General features: G+C 48.7%; 2 protein-coding genes across 2 annotated transcripts in view; one reads left to right on the top strand and one right to left on the bottom strand.

Moving 5' to 3' along the window:
* The window catches only part of LOC123743717 (high mobility group protein B2), a 19,543-nt gene extending 18,620 nt beyond the window's left edge, over positions 1–923 (bottom strand). Inside the window, exons 1-2 of the mRNA XM_045721378.1 lie at positions 812–923; positions 1–125 (exon numbers count right to left, since the gene is read on the bottom strand). The exon at positions 1–125 is cut by the window's left edge and continues 39 nt beyond it. Of these exons, the coding sequence (XP_045577334.1) occupies positions 1–111 (111 nt within the window). The 5' untranslated portion in view covers positions 112–125; positions 812–923. The remainder of the gene's footprint in view (positions 126–811) is intronic.
* Positions 924–1,070: 147 nt separating this feature from the next.
* The window catches only part of ctc1 (CTS telomere maintenance complex component 1), a 65,977-nt gene continuing 44,547 nt past the window's right edge, over positions 1,071–22,500 (top strand). The window contains exons 1-9 of the mRNA XM_045722567.1: positions 1,071–1,356; positions 1,450–1,619; positions 3,641–3,881; positions 3,976–4,208; positions 5,261–5,294; positions 5,332–5,388; positions 20,371–20,710; positions 20,742–21,004; positions 21,129–21,472. Coding sequence (XP_045578523.1) covers positions 1,315–1,356; positions 1,450–1,619; positions 3,641–3,881; positions 3,976–4,208; positions 5,261–5,294; positions 5,332–5,388; positions 20,371–20,710; positions 20,742–21,004; positions 21,129–21,472 — 1,724 coding nt within the window. The 5' untranslated portion in view covers positions 1,071–1,314. The remainder of the gene's footprint in view (positions 1,357–1,449; positions 1,620–3,640; positions 3,882–3,975; positions 4,209–5,260; positions 5,295–5,331; positions 5,389–20,370; positions 20,711–20,741; positions 21,005–21,128; positions 21,473–22,500) is intronic.

The following is a 22,500-nucleotide window of genomic DNA, read 5'->3' as shown; positions in this document are numbered from 1 at the left end:
GTTGACCGACTGTTCGGGGTGTTTCCTCTTGTGTTCCTCCCGGCAGGTCTGGACGAAGAAGGCGTAGGCTGACGTCTTGCCTTTCGGTTTATTAACGTCCCCTTTCACCATGGCGACACGACTGACTGATACCACCGGAGAAAATAGAGAGATATTTACGAAAATATATATTATTATTTTTTTTGCAAATTCATCAAGCATCTAGCTAAAGTGGCTAACTAGCTAGGCCAAACGTCGGATAAAACGTTTAAAAAAAAGTACAAATGGATAGTTAGCTAGCTAACTTATTGTAACGGTAACTAAAGTTGGGCTTGTATATGTGATGGATTGCAGACCAGGCAGTGTGCAGTAGACTGTATAGTTTACAGTACGGTTAGCCTAGTTAGCTAGCTAGCTACCGCTGTTAGCCACCTAGCATGCTAGCTCGTAGAGAACAATGGGGCCACCATTTGCTTCCCACCTAACGCGATGCTAGCTCATCCTAACCCACCCAGCGCTAGCATTTATACTGAAGATGCTAACGCTGCTAGCCATCACAATACATAGTTAGCTAACATTAGCTAGTGTGAAACATTTTTACAGTATAGTTACGAGCAAGGTTATTTTACATCAAAACATTTTTTTTTTTAAATACAGATTTAGCCATTTCACCAGTTTAGCAAACTGGCTAACAGTTTGAAAGTTAGCTACAATAACGTTACCTTTTTGTCTTTTTATTTTATAAACATGCAAGTGAAATTAACATTTCTACAAATTTCAAGGTACATTTAAAAGATGTTACTACAAACGTCCAATGTCTTTCATGACTTACATTTACCGGTCAGATGAAGTTTGTAAGAATGAAGTCTCACGTTGTCTTTGTTGTTGTCTGTGCTGTGTATTTCTCTGGAGAGGGAAGTTAACTGAGCAGCGAACTGGATGGAGCTAAGGCCCGCCCCTGGGCCGCGCCCCTATTGGCTGACTACCTTCAGTCCGACACAGACTCGTTTCTGATTGGCCAGCGTGCTGTTCTTCCACTTCAACCCGGATATGATCCGGAAGAAGTCCCGGTAACCAAGGGCTGTTTGCTGCGTTGTGAAGGTAATGGGGGGGGAGACGCCGTAGTTCTACTAATATTGTTGTTATTCACATGATTTTGAAGTTTTTTGGTTTGTTTGTGTGAGTTTATTACTAGCTGGTTGACAACGGTAGCATTAATGTCTGTCCGATCAGATCTGACCAAAATTCAAAGTGGTTAATAGTTACGTGGCTTGTCTTGTAGCTAAAGTGAAGATATGAAACGATTCAGAACAGCATAAACGATACGAACCTAGAATGGATTCCTTCATGGCAAACTTCAGGGAGAGGAGTGAAGTGGTAAGTTACGTTGTCTGCTTTCGTTTTATTTTCTTCATTCAAACAAAATACTGTATTTTTTTTTTTACTCATCCACAATCTCCTTTCCTGTAGGAACGGGAGTGGCTGCAGGAGCTATTCGTGTTCGTGAGGGACAATCTGTACCCGGTTCTCGGTCCATCCACCGGTACTGTTTCCCCGGAACAGCTTTCTCTAGCCATGATACGGAGAGTGGAACAGGCGGTGGGCTCCTCGTGTGCCCGGTCTCTGCCGCTCAGTTACAGGTGACCAATTGATGTTGTTTACCGGCTCTGGCGAAGGTGTGCGCGTTTTAGCTCCAGCCTTGCACTAGCACGACTGATTACACTAACCAAGGGGTATTAATGATCTAGTTGATTAGTGTGTTAGTGCTGGGCTTGAACTAAAGCCTGCTTACTCGGTTTGTCACCAAGATCAGAGCTGGTTGGAGACCTTTAGTTTAGGGTCCGTCTAAGGCAAATCAAATTGTATTAGTCACATGCTCCGAATACAACAGGTACAGGTGTAGTAGACCGGTACAGAGTCAATGTGGAGGATATATACAGGGGGGTACCGGTACAGAGTCAATGTGGAGGCTATATACAGGGGGTACCGGTACAGAGTCAATGTGGAGGCTATATACAGGGGGTACCGGTACAGAGTCAATGTGGAGGCTATATACAGGGGGTACCGGTACAGAGTCAATGTGGAGGCTATATACAGGGGGTACCGGTACAGAGTCAATGTGGAGGCTATTTACAGGGGGTACTACGGTACAGAGTCAATGTGGAGGCTTTATACAGGGGGTACCGTACAGAGTCAATGTGGAGGCTATATACAGGGGGTACCGGTACAGAGTCAATGTGGAGGCTATATACAGGGGGTACCGGTACAGAGTCAATGTGGAGGCTATATACAGGGTATTACGGTACAGAGTCAATGTGGAGGCTATATACAGGGGGTACCGGTACAGAGTCAATGTGGAGGCTATTTACAGGGTATTACGGTACAGAGTCAATGTGGAGGCTATTTACAGGGTATTACGGTACAGAGTCAATGTGGAGGCTATATACAGGGTGTTACGGTACAGAGTCAATGTGGAGGCTATATACAGGGAGGTACCGGTACAGAGTCAATGTGGAGGCTATTTACAGGGTATTACGGTACAGAGTCAATCTGGAGGCTATATACAGGGGGTACCGGTACAGAGTCAATGTGGAGGCTATATACAGGGGGTACCGGTACAGAGTCAATGTGGAGGCTATATACAGGGGGTACCGGTACAGAGTCAATGTGGAGGCTATATACAGGGGGGACCGGTACAGAGTCAATGTGGAGGCTATATACAGGGTGATATAGCCTCCACATTGATAGATCAGCACTATCCTACTGTGATACCCCAGGACTGTCATTAGGAGGTTTACGCCATCAACACTACTCCTAACCTTAACCTCCTGTCTTTAGGAGGTTTAGATCAACACTACTCCTAACCTTAACCTCCTGTCATTAGGGTTTAGATCAACACTACTCCTAACCTTAACCTCCTGTCATTAGGAGGTTTAGATCAACACTACTCCTAACCTTAACCTCCTGTCATTAGGAGGTTTAGATCAACACTACTCCTAACCTTAACCTCCTGTCATTAGGAGGTTTAGATCAACACTACTCCTAACCTTAACCTCTTGTCATTAGGAGGTTTTGATCAACAATACTCCTAACCTTAACCTCCTGTCATTAGGAGGTTTAGATCAACACTACTCCTAACCTTAACCTCCTGTCATTAGGTTTAGATCAACACTACTCCTAACCTTAACCTCCTGTCATTAGGAGGTTTAGATCAACACTACTCCTAACCTTAACCTCCTGTCATTAGGAGGTTTAGATCAACACTACTCCTAACCTTAACCTCCTGTCATTAGGAGGTTTAGATCAACACTACTCCTAACCTTAACCTCCTGTCATTAGGTTTAGATCAACACTACTCCTAACCTTATCCTCCTGTCATTAGGAGGTTTAGATCAACACTACTCCTAACCTTAACCTCCTGTCATTAGGAGGTTTAGATCAACACTACTCCTAACCTTAACCTCCTGTCATTAGGAGGTTTAGATCAACACTACTCCTAACCTTAACCCCCTGTCATTAGGAGGTTTAGATCAACACTACTCCTAACCTTAACCTCCTGTCATTAGGAGGTTTAGATCAACACTACTCCTAACCTTAACCTCCTGTCATTAGGAGGTTCAGATCAACACTACTCCTAACCTTAACCTCCTCTCGTTGTTAGGCTCATCTCCGTATCCGAGCTGGTTACCTGGCAACGCACACCTTGCTGTAGCAACCTGACCTGGAGCACCGCTCAGCACAGAGAATGGGTCCGGGAGGCGGAGCAGGCTCTGCCCAATCACGAGGCTTTGCCGCGTGCCAACCTGTTGCTGATAGGCTGTCTCAGTGATAGGTGTGACCCAGAGAGGTCATGTGACGGAGCGTGGCGTGTGAGGGACGCCACCGGGACCGTGCACTGTGAGGTCTGTCTGTCTTGTCTTGTCTGGTCTGGTCTTGTCTTGTCTAAAAGAAGACAGCCTTGAATTCACTCCTGTCGTTCTTTCTCTGATTGGTTAGCTACTGAGCCCCTCCCCTCTCTGGCTGGGTCTGCCCTTTCTCTTCCCCTGCTGGAACTACATCCCCCAGCTTGCAACGGGGAAGGACCAGGAAGTGGAGGAGAGGGGCTACCTGGAGCTGGTTGGCTGTCCCCTAGCCCTGACCTCTGACCCTGAGATGACCTTTAACCCTGCAGGTGTCAACCTGAAGAGAGCTGTGGGGGTCAGAGAAGCTGCAGGACTGATACAGCACAGGTTAGGTTTCTGTGTGTTTTTATTTTATTTATTATTTATTCTACCGTTATTTAACCAGGTAGACTAGTTGAGAACAAGTCCTTTATTTAACCAGGTAGGCTAGTTGAGAACAAGTCCTTTATTTAACCAGGTAGACTAGTTGATAACAAGTCCTTTATTTAACCAGGTAGACTAGTTGAGAACAAGTCCTTTATTTAACCAGGTAGACCAGTTGAGAACAAGTCCTTTATTTAACCAGGTAGGCTAGTTGAGAACAAGTCCTTTATTTAACCAGGTAGGCTAGTTGAGAACAAGTCCTCTATTTAACCAGGTTAGGCTAGTTGAGAACAAGTCCTCTATTTAACCAGGTAGGCTAGTTGAGAACAAGTCCTTTATTTAACCAGGTAGGCTAGTTGAGAACAAGTCCTTTATGTAACCAGGTAGACTAGTTGAGAACAAGTCCTTTATTTAACCAGGTAGGCTAGTTGAGAACAAGTCCTCTATTTAACCAGGTAGGCTAGTTGATAACAAGTCCTTTATTTAACCAGGTAGGCCAGTTGAGAACAAGTCCTTTATTTAACCAGGTAGGCCAGTTGAGAACAAGTCCTTTATTTAACCAGGTAGGCTAGTTGAGAACAAGTCCTTTATTTAACCAGGTAGGCCAGTTGAGAACAAGTCCTTTATTTAACCAGGTAGGCTAGTTGAGAACAAGTCCTTTATTTAACCAGGTTAGGCAAGTTGAGAACAAGTCCTTTATTTAACCAGGTAGGAATTAAATAATATGGTGCAAAGGAGCAAAATAAATAAATACAGTATGGGGAAGAGGTAGTTGTATCTAATAGATGGCTATATACAGTCAGTGATCTAGCAAGCTGGTGCTTAAAGCTAGTGAGGGAGATAAGTGTTTCCAGTTTCAGAGATTTTTGTAGTTCGTTCCAGTCGTGTGTGTGTGTGTGTGTGTGTGTGTGTGTGTGTGTGTGTGTGTGTGTGTGTGTGTGTGTGTGTGTGTGTGTGTGTGTGTGTGTGTGTGTGTGTGTGTGTGTGTGTGTGTGTGTGTGTGTGTGTGTGCGCAGGGTGCGAGGCCTTCGTGTGAAGGTGTATGGGGAGGTTTCTGGAGTATTCCTCTACTGAACATCGCAGGAAGTCCTTCTTCTGTCTCCGTCTGAGAGAGGGACTACAAACACTACCATTACTGGTCACGGTGAGGAGAGAGACACTACCATTACTGGTCACGGTGAGGAGAGAGAGACACTACCATTACTGGTCACAGTGAGGAGAGAGACACTACCATTACTGGTCACAGTGAGGAGAGAGAGAGACACTACCATTACTGGTCACGGTGAGGAGAGATAAGACACTACCATTACTGGTCACAGTGAGGAGAGAGAGAGACACTACCATTACTGGTCACAGTGAGGAGAGAGAGAGACACTACCATTACTGGTCACGGTGAGGAGAGATAGAGACACTACCATTACTGGTCACGGTGAGGAGAGACACTACCATTACTGGTCACAGTGAGGAGAGAGAGAGACACTACCATTACTGGTCACAGTGAGGAGAGACACTACCATTACTGGTCACAGTGAGGAGAGAGAGAGACACTACCATTACTGGTCACGGTGAGGAGAGACACTACCATTACTGGTCACAGTGAGGAGAGAGAGAGACACTACCATTACTGGTCACGGTGAGGAGAGACACTACCATTACTGGTCACAGTGAGGAGAGAGAGACACTACCATTACTGGTCACGGTGAGGAGAGACACTACCATTCCTGGTCACAGTGAGGAGAGATAGAGACACTACCATTACTGGTCACGGTGAGGAGAGACACTACCATTACTGGTCACAGTGAGGAGAGACACTACCATTACTGGTCACAGTGAGGAGAGAGAGAGACACTACCATTACTGGTCACAGTGAGGAGAGAGAGAGACACTACCATTACTGGTCACAGTGAGGAGAGATAGAGACACTACCATTACTGGTCACGGTGAGGAGAGAGAGAGACACTACCATTACTGATCACGGTGAGGAGAGAGAGAGACACTACCATTACTGGTCACGGTGAGGAGAGAGAGACACTACCATTACTGGTCACGGTGAGGAGAGATAGAGACACTACCATTACTGGTCACAGTGAGGAGATAGAGACACTACCATTACTGGTCACAGTGAGGAGAGAGAGAGACACTACCATTACTGGTCACGGTGAGGAGAGAGAGAGACACTACCATTACTGGTCACGGTGAGGAGAGATACACTACCATTACTGGTCACAGTGAGGAGAGAGAGACACTACCATTACTGGTCACAGTGAGGAGAGACACTACCATTACTGGTCACAGTGAGGAGAGAGAGAGACACTACCATTACTGGTCACAGTGAGGAGAGACACTACCATTACTGGTCACAGTGAGGAGAGACACTACCATTACTGGTCACGGTGAGGAGAGAGAGAGACACTACCATTACTGGTCACAGTGAGGAGAGAGAGACACTACCATTACTGGTCACAGTGAGGAGAGAGAGAGACACTACCATTACTGGTCACAGTGAGGAGAGAGAGAGACACTACCATTACTGGTCACGGTGAGGAGAGATAGAGACACTACCATTACTGGTCACGGTGAGGAGAGAGACACTACCATTACTGGTCACAGTGAGGAGAGAGACACTACCATTACTGGTCACAGTGAGGAGAGAGACACTACCATTACTGGTCACAGTGAGGAGAGAGACACTACCATTACTGGTCACGGTGAGGAGAGAGAGACACTACCATTACTGGTCACAGTGAGGAGAGAGAGAGACACTACCATTACTGGTCACAGTGAGGAGAGACACTACCATTACTGGTCACAGTGAGGAGAGACACTACCATTACTGGTCACAGTGAGGAGAGACACTACCATTACTGGTCACGGTGAGGAGAGACACTACCATTACTGGTCACAGTGAGGAGAGAGAGAGACACTACCATTACTGGTCACAGTGAGGAGAGAGAGACACTACCATTACTGGTCACAGTGAGGAGAGAGAGAGACACTACCATTACTGGTCACAGTGAGGAGAGAGAGAGACACTACCATTACTGGTCACAGTGAGGAGAGACACTACCATTACTGGTCACAGTGAGGAGAGAGAGAGACACTACCATTACTGGTCACGGTGAGGAGAGAGACACTACCATTACTGGTCACAGTGAGGAGAGAGAGATACACTACCATTACTGGTCACAGTGAGGAGAGAGACACTACCATTCCTGGTCACAGTGAGGAGAGAGAGAGACACTACCATTACTGGTCACGGTGAGGAGAGACACTACCATTACTGGTCACAGTGAGGAGAGACACTACCATTACTGGTCACGGTGAGGAGAGACACTACCATTACTGGTCACGGTGAGGAGAGAGACACTACCATTACTGGTCACAGTGAGGAGAGAGAGACACTACCATTACTGGTCACAGTGAGGAGAGAGACACTACCATTACTGGTCACAGTGAGGAGAGAGACACTACCATTACTGGTCACAGTGAGGAGAGAGACACTACCATTACTGGTCACAGTGAGGAGAGACACTACCATTACTGGTCACAGTGAGGAGAGAGAGAGACACTACCATTACTGGTCAGAGTGAGGAGAGAGAGAGACACTACCATTACTGGTCACGGTGAGGAGAGACACTACCATTACTGGTCACGGTGAGGAGAGAGACACTACCATTACTGGTCACAGTGAGGAGAGAGAGAGACACTACCATTACTGGTCACGGTGAGGAGAAACACTACCATTACTGGTCACAGTGAGGAGAGAGACACTACCATTACTGGTCACAGTGAGGAGAGAGAGAGACACTACCATTACTGGTCACGGTGAGGAGAGAGACACTACCATTACTGGTCACAGTGAGGAGAGAGAGAGACACTACCATTACTGGTCACGGTGAGGAGAGAGAGAGACACTACCATTACTGGTCACGGTGAGGAGAGACACTACCATTACTGGTCACAGTGAGGAGAGAGAGAGACACTACCATTACTGGTCACAGTGAGGAGAGAGAGAGACACTACCATTACTGGTCACGGTGAGGAGAGACACTACCATTACTGGTCAGAGTGAGGAGAGACACTACCATTACTGGTCACAGTGAGGAGAGACACTACCATTACTGGTCACAGTGAGGAGAGAGAGAGACACTACCATTACTGGTCACAGTGAGGAGAGAGAGAGACACTACCATTACTGGTCACGGTGAGGAGAGAGAGAGACACTACCATTACTGGTCACGGTGAGGAGAGAGAGAGACACTACCATTACTGGTCACGGTGAGGAGAGAGACACTACCATTACTGGTCACAGTGAGGAGAGAGAGAGACACTACCATTACTGGTCACAGTGAGGAGAGAGAGAGATACTACCATTACTGGTCACAGTGAGGAGAGATAGAGACACTACCATTACTGGTCACAGTGAGGAGAGAGAGAGACACTACCATTACTGGTCACGGTGAGGAGAGATAGAGACACTACCATTACTGGTCACGGTGAGGAGAGAGAGAGACACTACCATTACTGGTCACAGTGAGGAGAGAGAGAGACACTACCATTACTGGTCACAGTGAGGAGAGAGAGATACACTACCATTACTGGTCACAGTGAGGAGAGAGACACTACCATTACTGGTCACGGTGAGGAGAGAGAGATACACTACCATTACTGGTCACAGTGAGGAGAGAGACACTACCATTACTGGTCACGGTGAGGAGAGAGATACACTACCATTACTGGTCACAGTGAGGAGAGAGACACTACCATTACTGGTCACAGTGAGGAGAGACACTACCATTACTGGTCACAGTGAGGAGAGACACTACCATTACTGGTCACAGTGAGGAGAGAGAGAGACACTACCATTACTGGTCACGGTGAGGAGAGACACTACCATTACTGGTCACAGTGAGGAGAGACACTACCATTACTGGTCACAGTGAGGAGAGACACTACCATTACTGGTCACGGTGAGGAGAGAGAGACACTACCATTACTGGTCACAGTGAGGAGAGAGAGACACTACCATTACTGGTCACGGTGAGGAGAGAGAGACACTACCATTACTGGTCACAGTGAGGAGAGAGAGACACTACCATTACTGGTCACAGTGAGGAGAGAGAGACACTACCATTACTGGTCACAGTGAGGAGAGAGAGAGACACTACCATTACTGGTCACAGTGAGGAGAGATAGAGACACTACCATTACTGGTCACAGTGAGGAGAGAGAGAGACACTACCATTACTGGTCACAGTGAGGAGAGAGAGAGACACTACCATTACTGGTCACAGTGAGGAGAGAGACACTACCATTACTGGTCACAGTGAGGAGAGAGACACTACCATTACTGGTCACAGTGAGGAGAGACACTACCATTACTGGTCACAGTGAGGAGAGACACTACCATTACTGGTCACAGTGAGGAGAGACACTACCATTACTGGTCACGGTGAGGAGAGACACTACCATTACTGGTCACGGTGAGGAGAGAGACACTACCATTACTGGTCACAGTGAGGAGAGAGAGACTACCATTACTGGTCACAGTGAGGAGAGACACTACCATTACTGGTCACAGTGAGGAGAGAGAGACTACCATTACTGGTCACAGTGAGGAGAGAGAGACTACCATTACTGGTCACAGTGAGGAGAGACACTACCATTACTGGTCACAGTGAGGAGAGAGAGACTACCATTACTGGTCACAGTGAGGAGAGACACTACCATTACTGGTCACAGTGAGGAGAGAGACACTACCATTACTGGTCACAGTGAGGAGAGAGAGACTACCATTACTGGTCACAGTGAGGAGAGACACTACCATTACTGGTCACAGTGAGGAGAGACACTACCATTACTGGTCACGGTGAGGAGAGACACTACCATTACTGGTCACGGTGAGGAGAGAGAGAGACACTACCATTACTGGTCACAGTGAGGAGAGAGAGAGACACTACCATTACTGGTCACGGTGAGGAGAGACACTACCATTACTGGTCACAGTGAGGAGAGACACTACCATTACTGGTCACAGTGAGGAGAGAGAGACACTACCATTACTGGTCACAGTGAGGAGAGAGAGACACTACCATTACTGGTCACAGTGAGGAGAGAGAGAGACACTACCATTACTGGTCACAGTGAGGAGAGAGAGAGACACTACCATTACTGGTCACAGTGAGGAGAGAGAGAGACACTACCATTACTGGTCACAGTGAGGAGAGAGAGACACTACCATTACTGGTCACAGTGAGGAGAGAGAGACACTACCATTACTGGTCACAGTGAGGAGAGACACTACCATTACTGGTCACAGTGAGGAGAGAGACTACCATTACTGGTCACGGTGAGGAGAGACACTACCATTACTGGTCACGGTGAGGAGAGACACTACCATTACTGGTCACAGTGAGGAGAGAGAGAGACACTACCATTACTGGTCACAGTGAGGAGAGAGAGAGACACTACCATTACTGGTCACAGTGAGGAGAGAGAGACACTACCATTACTGGTCACAGTGAGGAGAGAGAGAGACACTACCATTACTGGTCACAGTGAGGAGAGACACTACCATTACTGGTCACAGTGAGGAGAGACACTACCATTACTGGTCACAGTGAGGAGAGAGACACTACCATTACTGGTCACGGTGAGGAGAGACACTACCATTACTGGTCACGGTGAGGAGAGAGAGACACTACCATTACTGGTCACAGTGAGGAGAGAGAGAGACACTACCATTACTGGTCACGGTGAGGAGAGAGAGAGACACTACCATTACTGGTCACAGTGAGGAGAGAGAGACACTACCATTACTGGTCACAGTGAGGAGAGAGAGAGACACTACCATTACTGGTCACAGTGAGGAGAGAGAGAGACACTACCATTACTGGTCACAGTGAGGAGAGAGAGAGACACTACCATTACTGGTCACAGTGAGGAGAGAGAGACTACCATTACTGGTCACAGTGAGGAGAGAGAGAGACACTACCATTACTGGTCACAGTGAGGAGAGACACTACCATTACTGGTCACGGTGAGGAGAGACACTACCATTACTGGTCACGGTGAGGAGAGACACTACCATTACTGGTCACAGTGAGGAGAGAGAGACACTACCATTACTGGTCACAGTGAGGAGAGAGACTCTACCATTACTGGTCACAGTGAGGAGAGAGAGAGACACTACCATTACTGGTCACAGTGAGGAGAGAGAGACACTACCATTACTGGTCACAGTGAGGAGAGAGAGAGACACTACCATTACTGGTCACAGTGAGGAGAGACACTACCATTACTGGTCACAGTGAGGAGAGAGAGAGACACTACCATTACTGGTCACAGTGAGGAGAGAGAGACACTACCATTACTGGTCACAGTGAGGAGAGAGAGAGACACTACCATTACTGGTCACAGTGAGGAGAGAGAGAGACACTACCATTACTGATCACAGTGAGGAGAGATAGAGACACTACCATTACTGGTCACGGTGAGGAGAGAGACACTACCATTACTGGTCACGGTGAGGAGAGACACTACCATTACTGGTCACAGTGAGGAGAGAGAGAGACACTACCATTACTGGTCACGGTGAGGAGAGAGAGAGACACTACCATTACTGGTCACGGTGAGGAGAGAGAGAGACACTACCATTACTGGTCACAGTGAGGAGAGAGAGAGACACTACCATTACTGGTCACAGTGAGGAGAGAGAGAGACACTACCATTACTGGTCACGGTGAGGAGAGAGAGAGACACTACCATTACTGGTCACGGTGAGGAGAGAGAGACACTACCATTACTGGTCACGGTGAGGAGAGAGAGAGACACTACCATTACTGGTCACGGTGAGGAGAGAGAGAGACACTACCATTACTGATCACAGTGAGGAGAGAGAGAGACACTACCATTACTGGTCACGGTGAGGAGAGAGACACTACCATTACTGGTCACGGTGAGGAGAGACACTACCATTACTGGTCACAGTGAGGAGAGAGAGAGACACTACCATTACTGGTCACGGTGAGGAGAGAGAGAGACACTACCATTACTGGTCACGGTGAGGAGAGAGAGAGACACTACCATTACTGGTCACAGTGAGGAGAGACACTACCATTACTGGTCACAGTGAGGAGAGACACTACCATTACTGGTCACAGTGAGGAGAGACACTACCATTACTGGTCACGGTGAGGAGAGAGAGAGACACTACCATTACTGGTCACGGTGAGGAGAGAGACACTACCATTACTGGTCACAGTGAGGAGAGACACTACCATTACTGGTCACAGTGAGGAGAGAGAGAGACACTACCATTACTGGTCACAGTGAGGAGAGAGAGAGACACTACCATTACTGGTCACAGTGAGGAGAGAGAGAGACACTACCATTACTGGTCACAGTGAGGAGAGACACTACCATTACTGGTCACAGTGAGGAGAGAGAGAGACACTACCATTACTGGTCACAGTGAGGAGAGAGAGAGACACTACCATTACTGGTCACGTTGAGGAGAGAGAGAGACACTACCATTACTGGTCACAGTGAGGAGAGAGAGAGACACTACCATTACTGGTCACAGTGAGGAGAGAGACACTACCATTACTGGTCACAGTGAGGAGAGAGACACTACCATTACTGGTCACAGTGAGGAGAGAGACACTACCATTACTGGTCACAGTGAGGAGAGAGACACTACCATTACTGGTCACGGTGAGGAGAGACACTACCATTACTGGTCACAGTGAGGAGAGAGAGAGACACTACCATTACTGGTCACAGTGAGGAGAGACACTACCATTACTGGTCACAGTGAGGAGAGATAGAGACACTACCATTACTGGTCACGGTGAGGAGAGACACTACCATTACTGGTCACAGTGAGGAGAGAGAGAGACACTACCATTACTGGTCACAGTGAGGAGAGAGACACTACCATTACTGGTCACAGTGAGGAGAGACACTACCATTACTGGTCACAGTGAGGAGAGACACTACCATTACTGGTCACGGTGAGGAGAGAGAGAGACACTACCATTACTGGTCACAGTGAGGAGAGAGAGAGACACTACCATTACTGGTCACAGTGAGGAGAGAGAGAGACACTACCATTACTGGTCACAGTGAGGAGAGAGAGAGACACTACCATTACTGGTCACAGTGAGGAGAGAGAGAGACACTACCATTACTGGTCACAGTGAGGAGAGAGACACTACCATTACTGGTCACGGTGAGGAGAGAGACACTACCATTACTGGTCACGGTGAGGAGAGAGAGAGACACTACCATTACTGGTCACGGTGAGGAGAGATAGAGACACTACCATTACTGGTCACAGTGAGGAGAGAGAGAGACACTACCATTACTGGTCACGGTGAGGAGAGAGAGATACACTACCATTACTGGTCACAGTGAGGAGAGACACTACCATTACTGGTCACAGTGAGGAGAGAGAGAGACACTACCATTACTGGTCACAGTGAGGAGAGAGACACTACCATTACTGGTCACAGTGAGGAGAGAGAGAGACTACCATTACTGGTCACAGTGAGGAGAGACACTACCATTACTGGTCACGGTGAGGAGAGAGACACTACCATTACTGGTCACAGTGAGGAGAGAGACACTACCATTACTGGTCACAGTGAGGAGAGACACTACCATTACTGGTCACGGTGAGGAGAGAGACACTACCATTACTGGTCACAGTGAGGAGAGACACTACCATTACTGGTCACAGTGAGGAGAGACACTACCATTACTGGTCACAGTGAGGAGAGATAGAGACACTACCATTACTGGTCACGGTGAGGAGAGACACTACCATTACTGGTCACAGTGAGGAGAGACACTACCATTACTGGTCACAGTGAGGAGAGAGAGAGACACTACCATTACTGGTCACAGTGAGGAGAGAGAGACTACCATTACTGGTCACAGTGAGGAGAGAGAGAGACACTACCATTACTGGTCACGGTGAGGAGAGAGAGAGACACTACCATTACTGGTCACAGTGAGGAGAGAGAGAGACACTACCATTACTGGTCACAGTGAGGAGAGACACTACCATTACTGGTCACAGTGAGGAGAGAGAGACACTACCATTACTGGTCACAGTGAGGAGAGACACTACCATTACTGGTCACAGTGAGGAGAGAGAGAGACACTACCATTACTGGTCACAGTGAGGAGAGATACACTACCATTACTGGTCACAGTGAGGAGAGAGAGAGACACTACCATTACTGGTCACGGTGAGGAGAGAGAGAGACACTACCATTACTGGTCACAGTGAGGAGAGAGAGAGACTACCATTACTGGTCACAGTGAGGAGAGAGAGAGACACTACCATTACTGGTCACAGTGAGGAGAGACACTACCATTACTGGTCACAGTGAGGAGATAGAGACACTACCATTACTGGTCACAGTGAGGAGAGAGAGAGACACTACCATTACTGGTCACAGTGAGGAGAGAGACACTACCATTACTGGTCACGGTGAGGAGAGAGAGAGACACTACCATTACTGGTCACGGTGAGGAGAGAGAGAGACACTACCATTACTGGTCACAGTGAGGAGAGATACACTACCATTACTGGTCACAGTGAGGAGAGAGAGAGACACTACCATTACTGGTCACAGTGAGGAGAGACACTACCATTACTGGTCACAGTGAGGAGAGACACTACCATTACTGGTCACAGTGAGGAGAGAGAGAGACACTACCATTACTGGTCACAGTGAGGAGAGAGAGAGACACTACCATTACTGGTCACAGTGAGGAGAGAGAGAGACACTACCATTACTGGTCACAGTGAGGAGAGAGACACTACCATTACTGGTCACAGTGAGGAGAGAGAGAGACTACCATTACTGGTCACAGTGAGGAGAGAGAGATACACTACCATTACTGGTCACAGTGAGGAGAGAGAGAGACACTACCATTACTGGTCACGGTGAGGAGAGACACTACCATTACTGGTCACAGTGAGGAGAGAGAGAGACACTACCATTACTGGTCACAGTGAGGAGAGAGACACTACCATTACTGGTCACAGTGAGGAGAGAGACACTACCATTACTGGTCACAGTGAGGAGAGAGAGAGACACTACCATTACTGGTCACAGTGAGGAGAGAGACACTACCATTACTGGTCACAGTGAGGAGAGAGAGATACACTACCATTACTGGTCACAGTGAGGAGAGAGACACTACCATTACTGGTCACAGTGAGGAGAGAGAGAGACACTACCATTACTGGTCACAGTGAGGAGAGAGACACTACCATTACTGGTCACAGTGAGGAGAGACACTACCATTACTGGTCACAGTGAGGAGAGAGAGAGACACTACCATTACTGGTCACAGTGAGGAGAGACACTACCATTACTGGTCACAGTGAGGAGAGAGACACTACCATTACTGGTCACAGTGAGGAGAGACACTACCATTACTGGTCACAGTGAGGAGAGAGACACTACCATTACTGGTCACAGTGAGGAGAGACACTACCATTACTGGTCACAGTGAGGAGAGAGAGACACTACCATTACTGGTCACGGTGAGGAGAGAGAGAGACACTACCATTACTGGTCACAGTGAGGAGAGACACTACCATTACTGGTCACAGTGAGGAGAGAGACACTACCATTACTGGTCACGGTGAGGAGAGAGACACTACCATTACTGGTCACAGTGAGGAGAGAGAGAGACACTACCATTACTGGTCACGGTGAGGAGAGAGACACTACCATTACTGGTCACGGTGAGGAGAGAGACACTACCATTACTGGTCACGGTGAGGAGAGACACTACCATTACTGGTCACAGTGAGGAGAGAGAGAGACACTACCATTACTGGTCACGGTGAGGAGAGAGACACTACCATTACTGGTCACAGTGAGGAGAGAGAGAGACACTACCATTACTGGTCACGGTGAGGAGAGACACTACCATTACTGGTCACGGTGAGGAGAGAGAGACACTACCATTACTGGTCACGGTGAGGAGAGAGAGAGACACTACCATTACTGGTCAGAGTGAGGAGAGACACTACCATTACTGGTCACAGTGAGGAGAGACACTACCATTACTGGTCACAGTGAGGAGAGACACTACCATTACTGGTCACAGTGAGGAGAGAGAGAGACACTACCATTACTGGTCACAGTGAGGAGAGAGAGAGACACTACCATTACTGGTCACGGTGAGGAGAGAGAGAGACACTACCATTACTGGTCACAGTGAGGAGAGAGAGAGACACTACCATTACTGGTCACAGTGAGGAGAGAGAGAGACACTACCATTACTGGTCAGAGTGAGGAGAGAGAGAGACACTACCATTACTGGTCACAGTGAGGAGAGAGAGAGACACTACCATTACTGGTCACGGTGAGGAGAGACACTACCATTACTGGTCACAGTGAGGAGAGAGAGAGACACTACCATTACTGGTCACGGTGAGGAGAGACACTACCATTACTGGTCAGAGTGAGGAGAGACACTACCATTACTGGTCACAGTGAGGAGAGATAGAGACACTACCATTACTGGTCACGGTGAGGAGAGATAGAGACACTACCATTACTGGTCACAGTGAGGAGAGAGAGAGACACTACCATTACTGGTCACGGTGAGGAGAGACACTACCATTACTGGTCACAGTGAGGAGAGAGAGAGACACTACCATTACTGGTCACGGTGAGGAGAGATAGAGACACTACCATTACTGGTCACAGTGAGGAGAGAGACACTACCATTACTGGTCACGGTGAGGAGAGAGACACTACCATTACTGGTCACAGTGAGGAGAGAGACACTACCATTACTGGTCACAGTGAGGAGAGATAGAGACACTACCATTACTGGTCACGGTGAGGAGAGACACTACCATTACTGGTCACAGTGAGGAGAGACACTACCATTACTGGTCACGGTGAGGAGAGAGACTACCATTACTGGTCACGGTGAGGAGAGAGAGACACTACCATTACTGGTCACGGTGAGGAGAGACACTACCATTACTGGTCACAGTGAGGAGAGACACTACCATTACTGGTCACGGTGAGGAGAGACACTACCATTACTGGTCACGGTGAGGAGAGAGAGACACTACCATTACTGGTCACGGTGAGGAGAGACACTACCATTACTGGTCACAGTGAGGAGAGATAGAGACACTACCATTACTGGTCACGGTGAGGAGAGACACTACCATTACTGGTCACAGTGAGGAGAGAGAGAGACACTACCATTACTGGTCACAGTGAGGAGAGATAGAGACACTACCATTACTGGTCACAGTGAGGAGAGATAGAGACACTACCATTACTGGTCACAGTGAGGAGAGAGAGAGACACTACCATTACTGGTCACAGTGAGGAGAGATAGAGACACTACCATTACTGGTCACAGTGAGGAGAGATAGAGACACTACCATTACTGGTCACAGTGAGGAGAGAGACACTACCATTACTGGTCACAGTGAGGAGAGAGACACTACCATTACTGGTCACGGTGAGGAGAGAGACACTACCATTACTGGTCACGGTGAGGAGAGAGAGACACTACCATTACTGGTCACAGTGAGGAGAGAGAGAGACACTACCATTACTGGTCACAGTGAGGAGAGAGAGAGACACTACCATTACTGGTCACAGTGAGGAGAGACACTACCATTACTGGTCACGGTGAGGAGAGAGACACTACCATTACTGGTCACGGTGAGGAGAGAGAGACACTACCATTACTGGTCACAGTGAGGAGAGAGACACTACCATTACTGGTCACGGTGAGGAGAGAGACACTACCATTACTGGTCACGGTGAGGAGAGAGAGACACTACCATTACTGGTCACAGTGAGGAGAGAGAGAGACACTACCATTACTGGTCACGGTGAGGAGAGAGAGAGACACTACCATTACTGGTCACAGTGAGGAGAGATAGAGACACTACCATTACTGGTCACAGTGAGGAGAGAGAGAGACACTACCATTACTGGTCACAGTGAGGAGAGAGAGACACTACCATTACTGGTCACGGTGAGGAGAGAGAGAGACACTACCATTACTGGTCACAGTGAGGAGAGACACTACCATTACTGGTCACAGTGAGGAGAGATAGAGACACTACCATTACTGGTCACAGTGAGGAGAGAGAGAGACACTACCATTACTGGTCACAGTGAGGAGAGAGAGAGACACTACCATTACTGGTCACGGTGAGGAGAGAGAGAGACACTACCATTACTGGTCACAGTGAGGAGAGAGACACTACCATTACTGGTCACAGTGAGGAGAGAGAGAGACACTACCATTACTGGTCACGGTGAGGAGAGACACTACCATTACTGGTCACAGTGAGGAGAGAGAGAGACACTACCATTACTGGTCACAGTGAGGAGAGAGAGACACTACCATTACTGGTCACAGTGAGGAGAGAGAGACTACCATTACTGGTCACAGTGAGGAGAGAGAGACACTACCATTACTGGTCACGGTGAGGAGAGAGACACTACCATTACTGGTCACAGTGAGGAGAGAGACACTACCATTACTGGTCACAGTGAGGAGAGACACTACCATTACTGGTCACAGTGAGGAGAGATAGAGACACTACCATTACTGGTCACGGTGAGGAGAGACACTACCATTACTGGTCACGGTGAGGAGAGAGAGACACTACCATTACTGGTCACAGTGAGGAGAGAGACACTACCATTACTGGTCACAGTGAGGAGAGACACTACCATTACTGGTCACAGTGAGGAGAGACACTACCATTACTGGTCACGGTGAGGAGAGAGAGAGACACTACCATTACTGGTCACAGTGAGGAGAGAGAGAGACACTACCATTACTGGTCACGGTGAGGAGAGAGAGACACTACCATTACTGGTCACAGTGAGGAGAGAGACACTACCATTACTGGTCACAGTGAGGAGAGAGACACTACCATTACTGGTCACAGTGAGGAGAGAGACACTACCATTACTGGTCACGGTGAGGAGAGATAGAGACACTACCATTACTGGTCACGGTGAGGAGAGATAGAGACACTACCATTACTGGTCACGGTGAGGAGAGAGAGAGACACTACCATTACTGGTCACGGTGAGGAGAGATAGAGACACTACCATTACTGGTCACGGTGAGGAGAGACACTACCATTACTGGTCACAGTGAGGAGAGAGACACTACCATTACTGGTCACAGTGAGGAGAGAGACACTACCATTACTGGTCACAGTGAGGAGAGACACTACCATTACTGGTCACAGTGAGGAGAGAGACACTACCATTACTGGTCACAGTGAGGAGAGACACTACCATTACTGGTCACGGTGAGGAGAGACACTACCATTACTGGTCACGGTGAGGAGAGATAGAGACACTACCATTACTGGTCACAGTGAGGAGAGAGACACTACCATTACTGGTCACGGTGAGGAGAGAGACACTACCATTACTGGTCACAGTGAGGAGAGAGACACTACCATTACTGGTCACAGTGAGGAGAGATAGAGACACTACCATTACTGGTCAGAGTGAGGAGAGAGAGAGACACTACCATTACTGGTCACAGTGAGGAGAGAGAGAGACACTACCATTACTGGTCACGGTGAGGAGAGATAGAGACACTACCATTACTGGTCACAGTGAGGAGAGAGAGACACTACCATTACTGGTCACGGTGAGGAGAGAGAGAGACACTACCATTACTGGTCACAGTGAGGAGAGAGACACTACCATTACTGGTCACAGTGAGGAGAGAGACACTACCATTACTGGTCACGGTGAGGAGAGACACTACCATTACTGGTCACGGTGAGGAGAGAGACACTACCATTACTGGTCACAGTGAGGAGAGAGACACTACCATTACTGGTCACGGTGAGGAGAGAGACACTACCATTACTGGTCACAGTGAGGAGAGAGACACTACCATTACTGGTCACGGTGAGGAGAGAGAGATACACTACCATTACTGGTCACAGTGAGGAGAGAGACACTACCATTACTGGTCACAGTGAGGAGAGACACTACCATTACTGGTCACAGTGAGGAGAGTGTTTGTGGGTAACATATGAATTTAACCTTCACTCTGTCTCTCTCTTTCTCAGGAGCCTTGCTGTCTGTGGTGGCGTCAGTGTGTGCGCGTGGGCGTGCGCGTGTGTGTGTCCGGGCTGCGTGTGTGTGCGCTGCAGGGCTGGTCTGGGAACAGGGTTCTGTGTGCGACCAGTCAGTCTTCTCTCACTTTGCTTCCTGACACACTGATCCAGGACCTGTCTGATATACCCATATTGGACACCCCAGACCCAGACCCAGACCCTGGTACTGGATGTCCTCTCCCAGAGAGACAGGGACCAGACCCAGACCCAGACCCTGGTACTGAATGTCCTCTCCCAGAGAGACAGGGAGATGGACCGGACCCAGACCCAGACCCAGACCCTGGTACTGAATGTCCTCTCCCAGAGAGACAGGGGAGATGGACCGGACCCAGACCCTGGTACTGGATGTCCTCTCCCAGAGAGACAGGGAGATGGACCGGACCCAGACCCAGACCCGGACCCAGACCCGGACCCGGACCCAGACCCGGACCCGGACCCAGACCCAGACCCGGACCCGGACCCAGACCCGGACCCAGACCCAGACCCGGACCCGGACCCAGACCCAGACCCAGACCCAGACCCGGACCCGGACCCGGACCTCTCTCCCAGCCTGAGGCCCAAACTCTCCAAGTCCATCAGCTACAAGGTGAGAGACTCCTTGGTTCCTGTGTTTTGTAATTTATCTCTGAGTATTACAGGTTATCGTCTGTACATCGATACACCTGGATGTCGAGGTGTCCATCCTGAGCCCTCCACCTTCTCCCTGATAGGGTGTCCTGACCAGTGTCCTGAGTGCGGCAGCGGGGCTCTATGTGATTGACGGGAAGGTGGGCCTGTGTTTGGCCTATCAGCCACTGCAGAGGCGTGGCCTGCGTCCGGGGGCGGAGATTGAACTCCACGATGTCCATTTCCTTTACCGCCCCTCTCCCCATTTCCATCCCAGCATGCTCTGCGTGTGTCTACGCTCCAGTCTGCGTGTCACTTCCTTCAGCCGCCTGGGGTCAGAGGTCGCCCGCCCCAACGACGCCCCGCTGCCGTGGCTACTGCTGGAGAGGAATCTGGGCGTGTCTCAGTACCTGTGGCTCTGTCACTGCTGCAGAGCTCTAGGAGACAGGTAGGAGACAGGTAGGAGACGGGTAGGAGACGGGTAGGAGACAGGTAGGAGACAGGTAGGAGACGGGTAGGAGACAGGTAGGAGACAGGTAGGAGACAGGTAGGAGACAGGTAGGAGACAGGTAGGAGACGGGTAGGAGACGGGTAGAAGACGGGTAGGAGACAGGTAGGATACGGGTAGGAGACAGGTAGGAGACGGGTAGGAGACGGGTAGGAGACGGGTAGGAGACAGGTAGGAGACAGGTAGGAGACGGGTAGGAGACAGGTAGGAGACGGGTAGGAGACAGGTAGGAGACGGGTAGGAGACGGGTAGGAGACGGGTAGGAGACAGGTAGGAGACAGGTAGGAGACAGGTAGATGGGAGACAGGTAGGAGACAGGGAGGAGACAGGTAGATGGGAGACAGGTAGGAGACAGGTGGGAGACAGGAGGAGACAGGTGGGAGACAGGAGGAGACAGGTGGGAGACAGGTAGGAGACAGGTGGGAGACAGGGAGGAGACAGGGAGATGGGAGACAGGTAGGAGACAGGTGGGAGACAGGTAGGAGACAGGGAGGAGACAGGGAGATGGGAGACAGGTAGATGGGAGACAGGGAGGAGACAGGTACAGTTGAAGTCGGAAGTTTACATACACCTTAGCCAAATACATTTAAACTCAGTTCTTCACAATTCCTGACATTTAATCTTAGTATAAATTCTCTGTTTAAGGTCAGTTAGGATCACCACTTTATTTTCAGAATGTGAAATGTCAGAATAATAGTAGAGAGAATGATTTATTTCAGCTTTTATTTCTTTCATCACATTTCCAGTGGGTCAGAAGTTTACATTTGGTAGCATTGCCTTTAAAATTGTTAAACTTGGGTGAAATGTTTCGGGTGAAGTGCACCAGTCCCTCCTGCAGCAAAGCACCCCCACAACATGATGCTGCCACCCCCGTGCTTCACGGTTGGGATGGTGTTCTTCGGCTTGCAAGCCTCCCTCTTTTTCCTCCAAACATAACGATGGTCATTATGGCCAAACAGTTCTATTTT

Source organism: Salmo salar, chromosome ssa07, assembly GCF_905237065.1.
Source record: "Salmo salar chromosome ssa07, Ssal_v3.1, whole genome shotgun sequence".
Classification (NCBI taxonomy): domain Eukaryota; kingdom Metazoa; phylum Chordata; class Actinopteri; order Salmoniformes; family Salmonidae; genus Salmo; species Salmo salar.
Note: the sequence above shows the minus strand (reverse complement) of the source record. Positions and strands in the feature narration are given on the sequence as shown.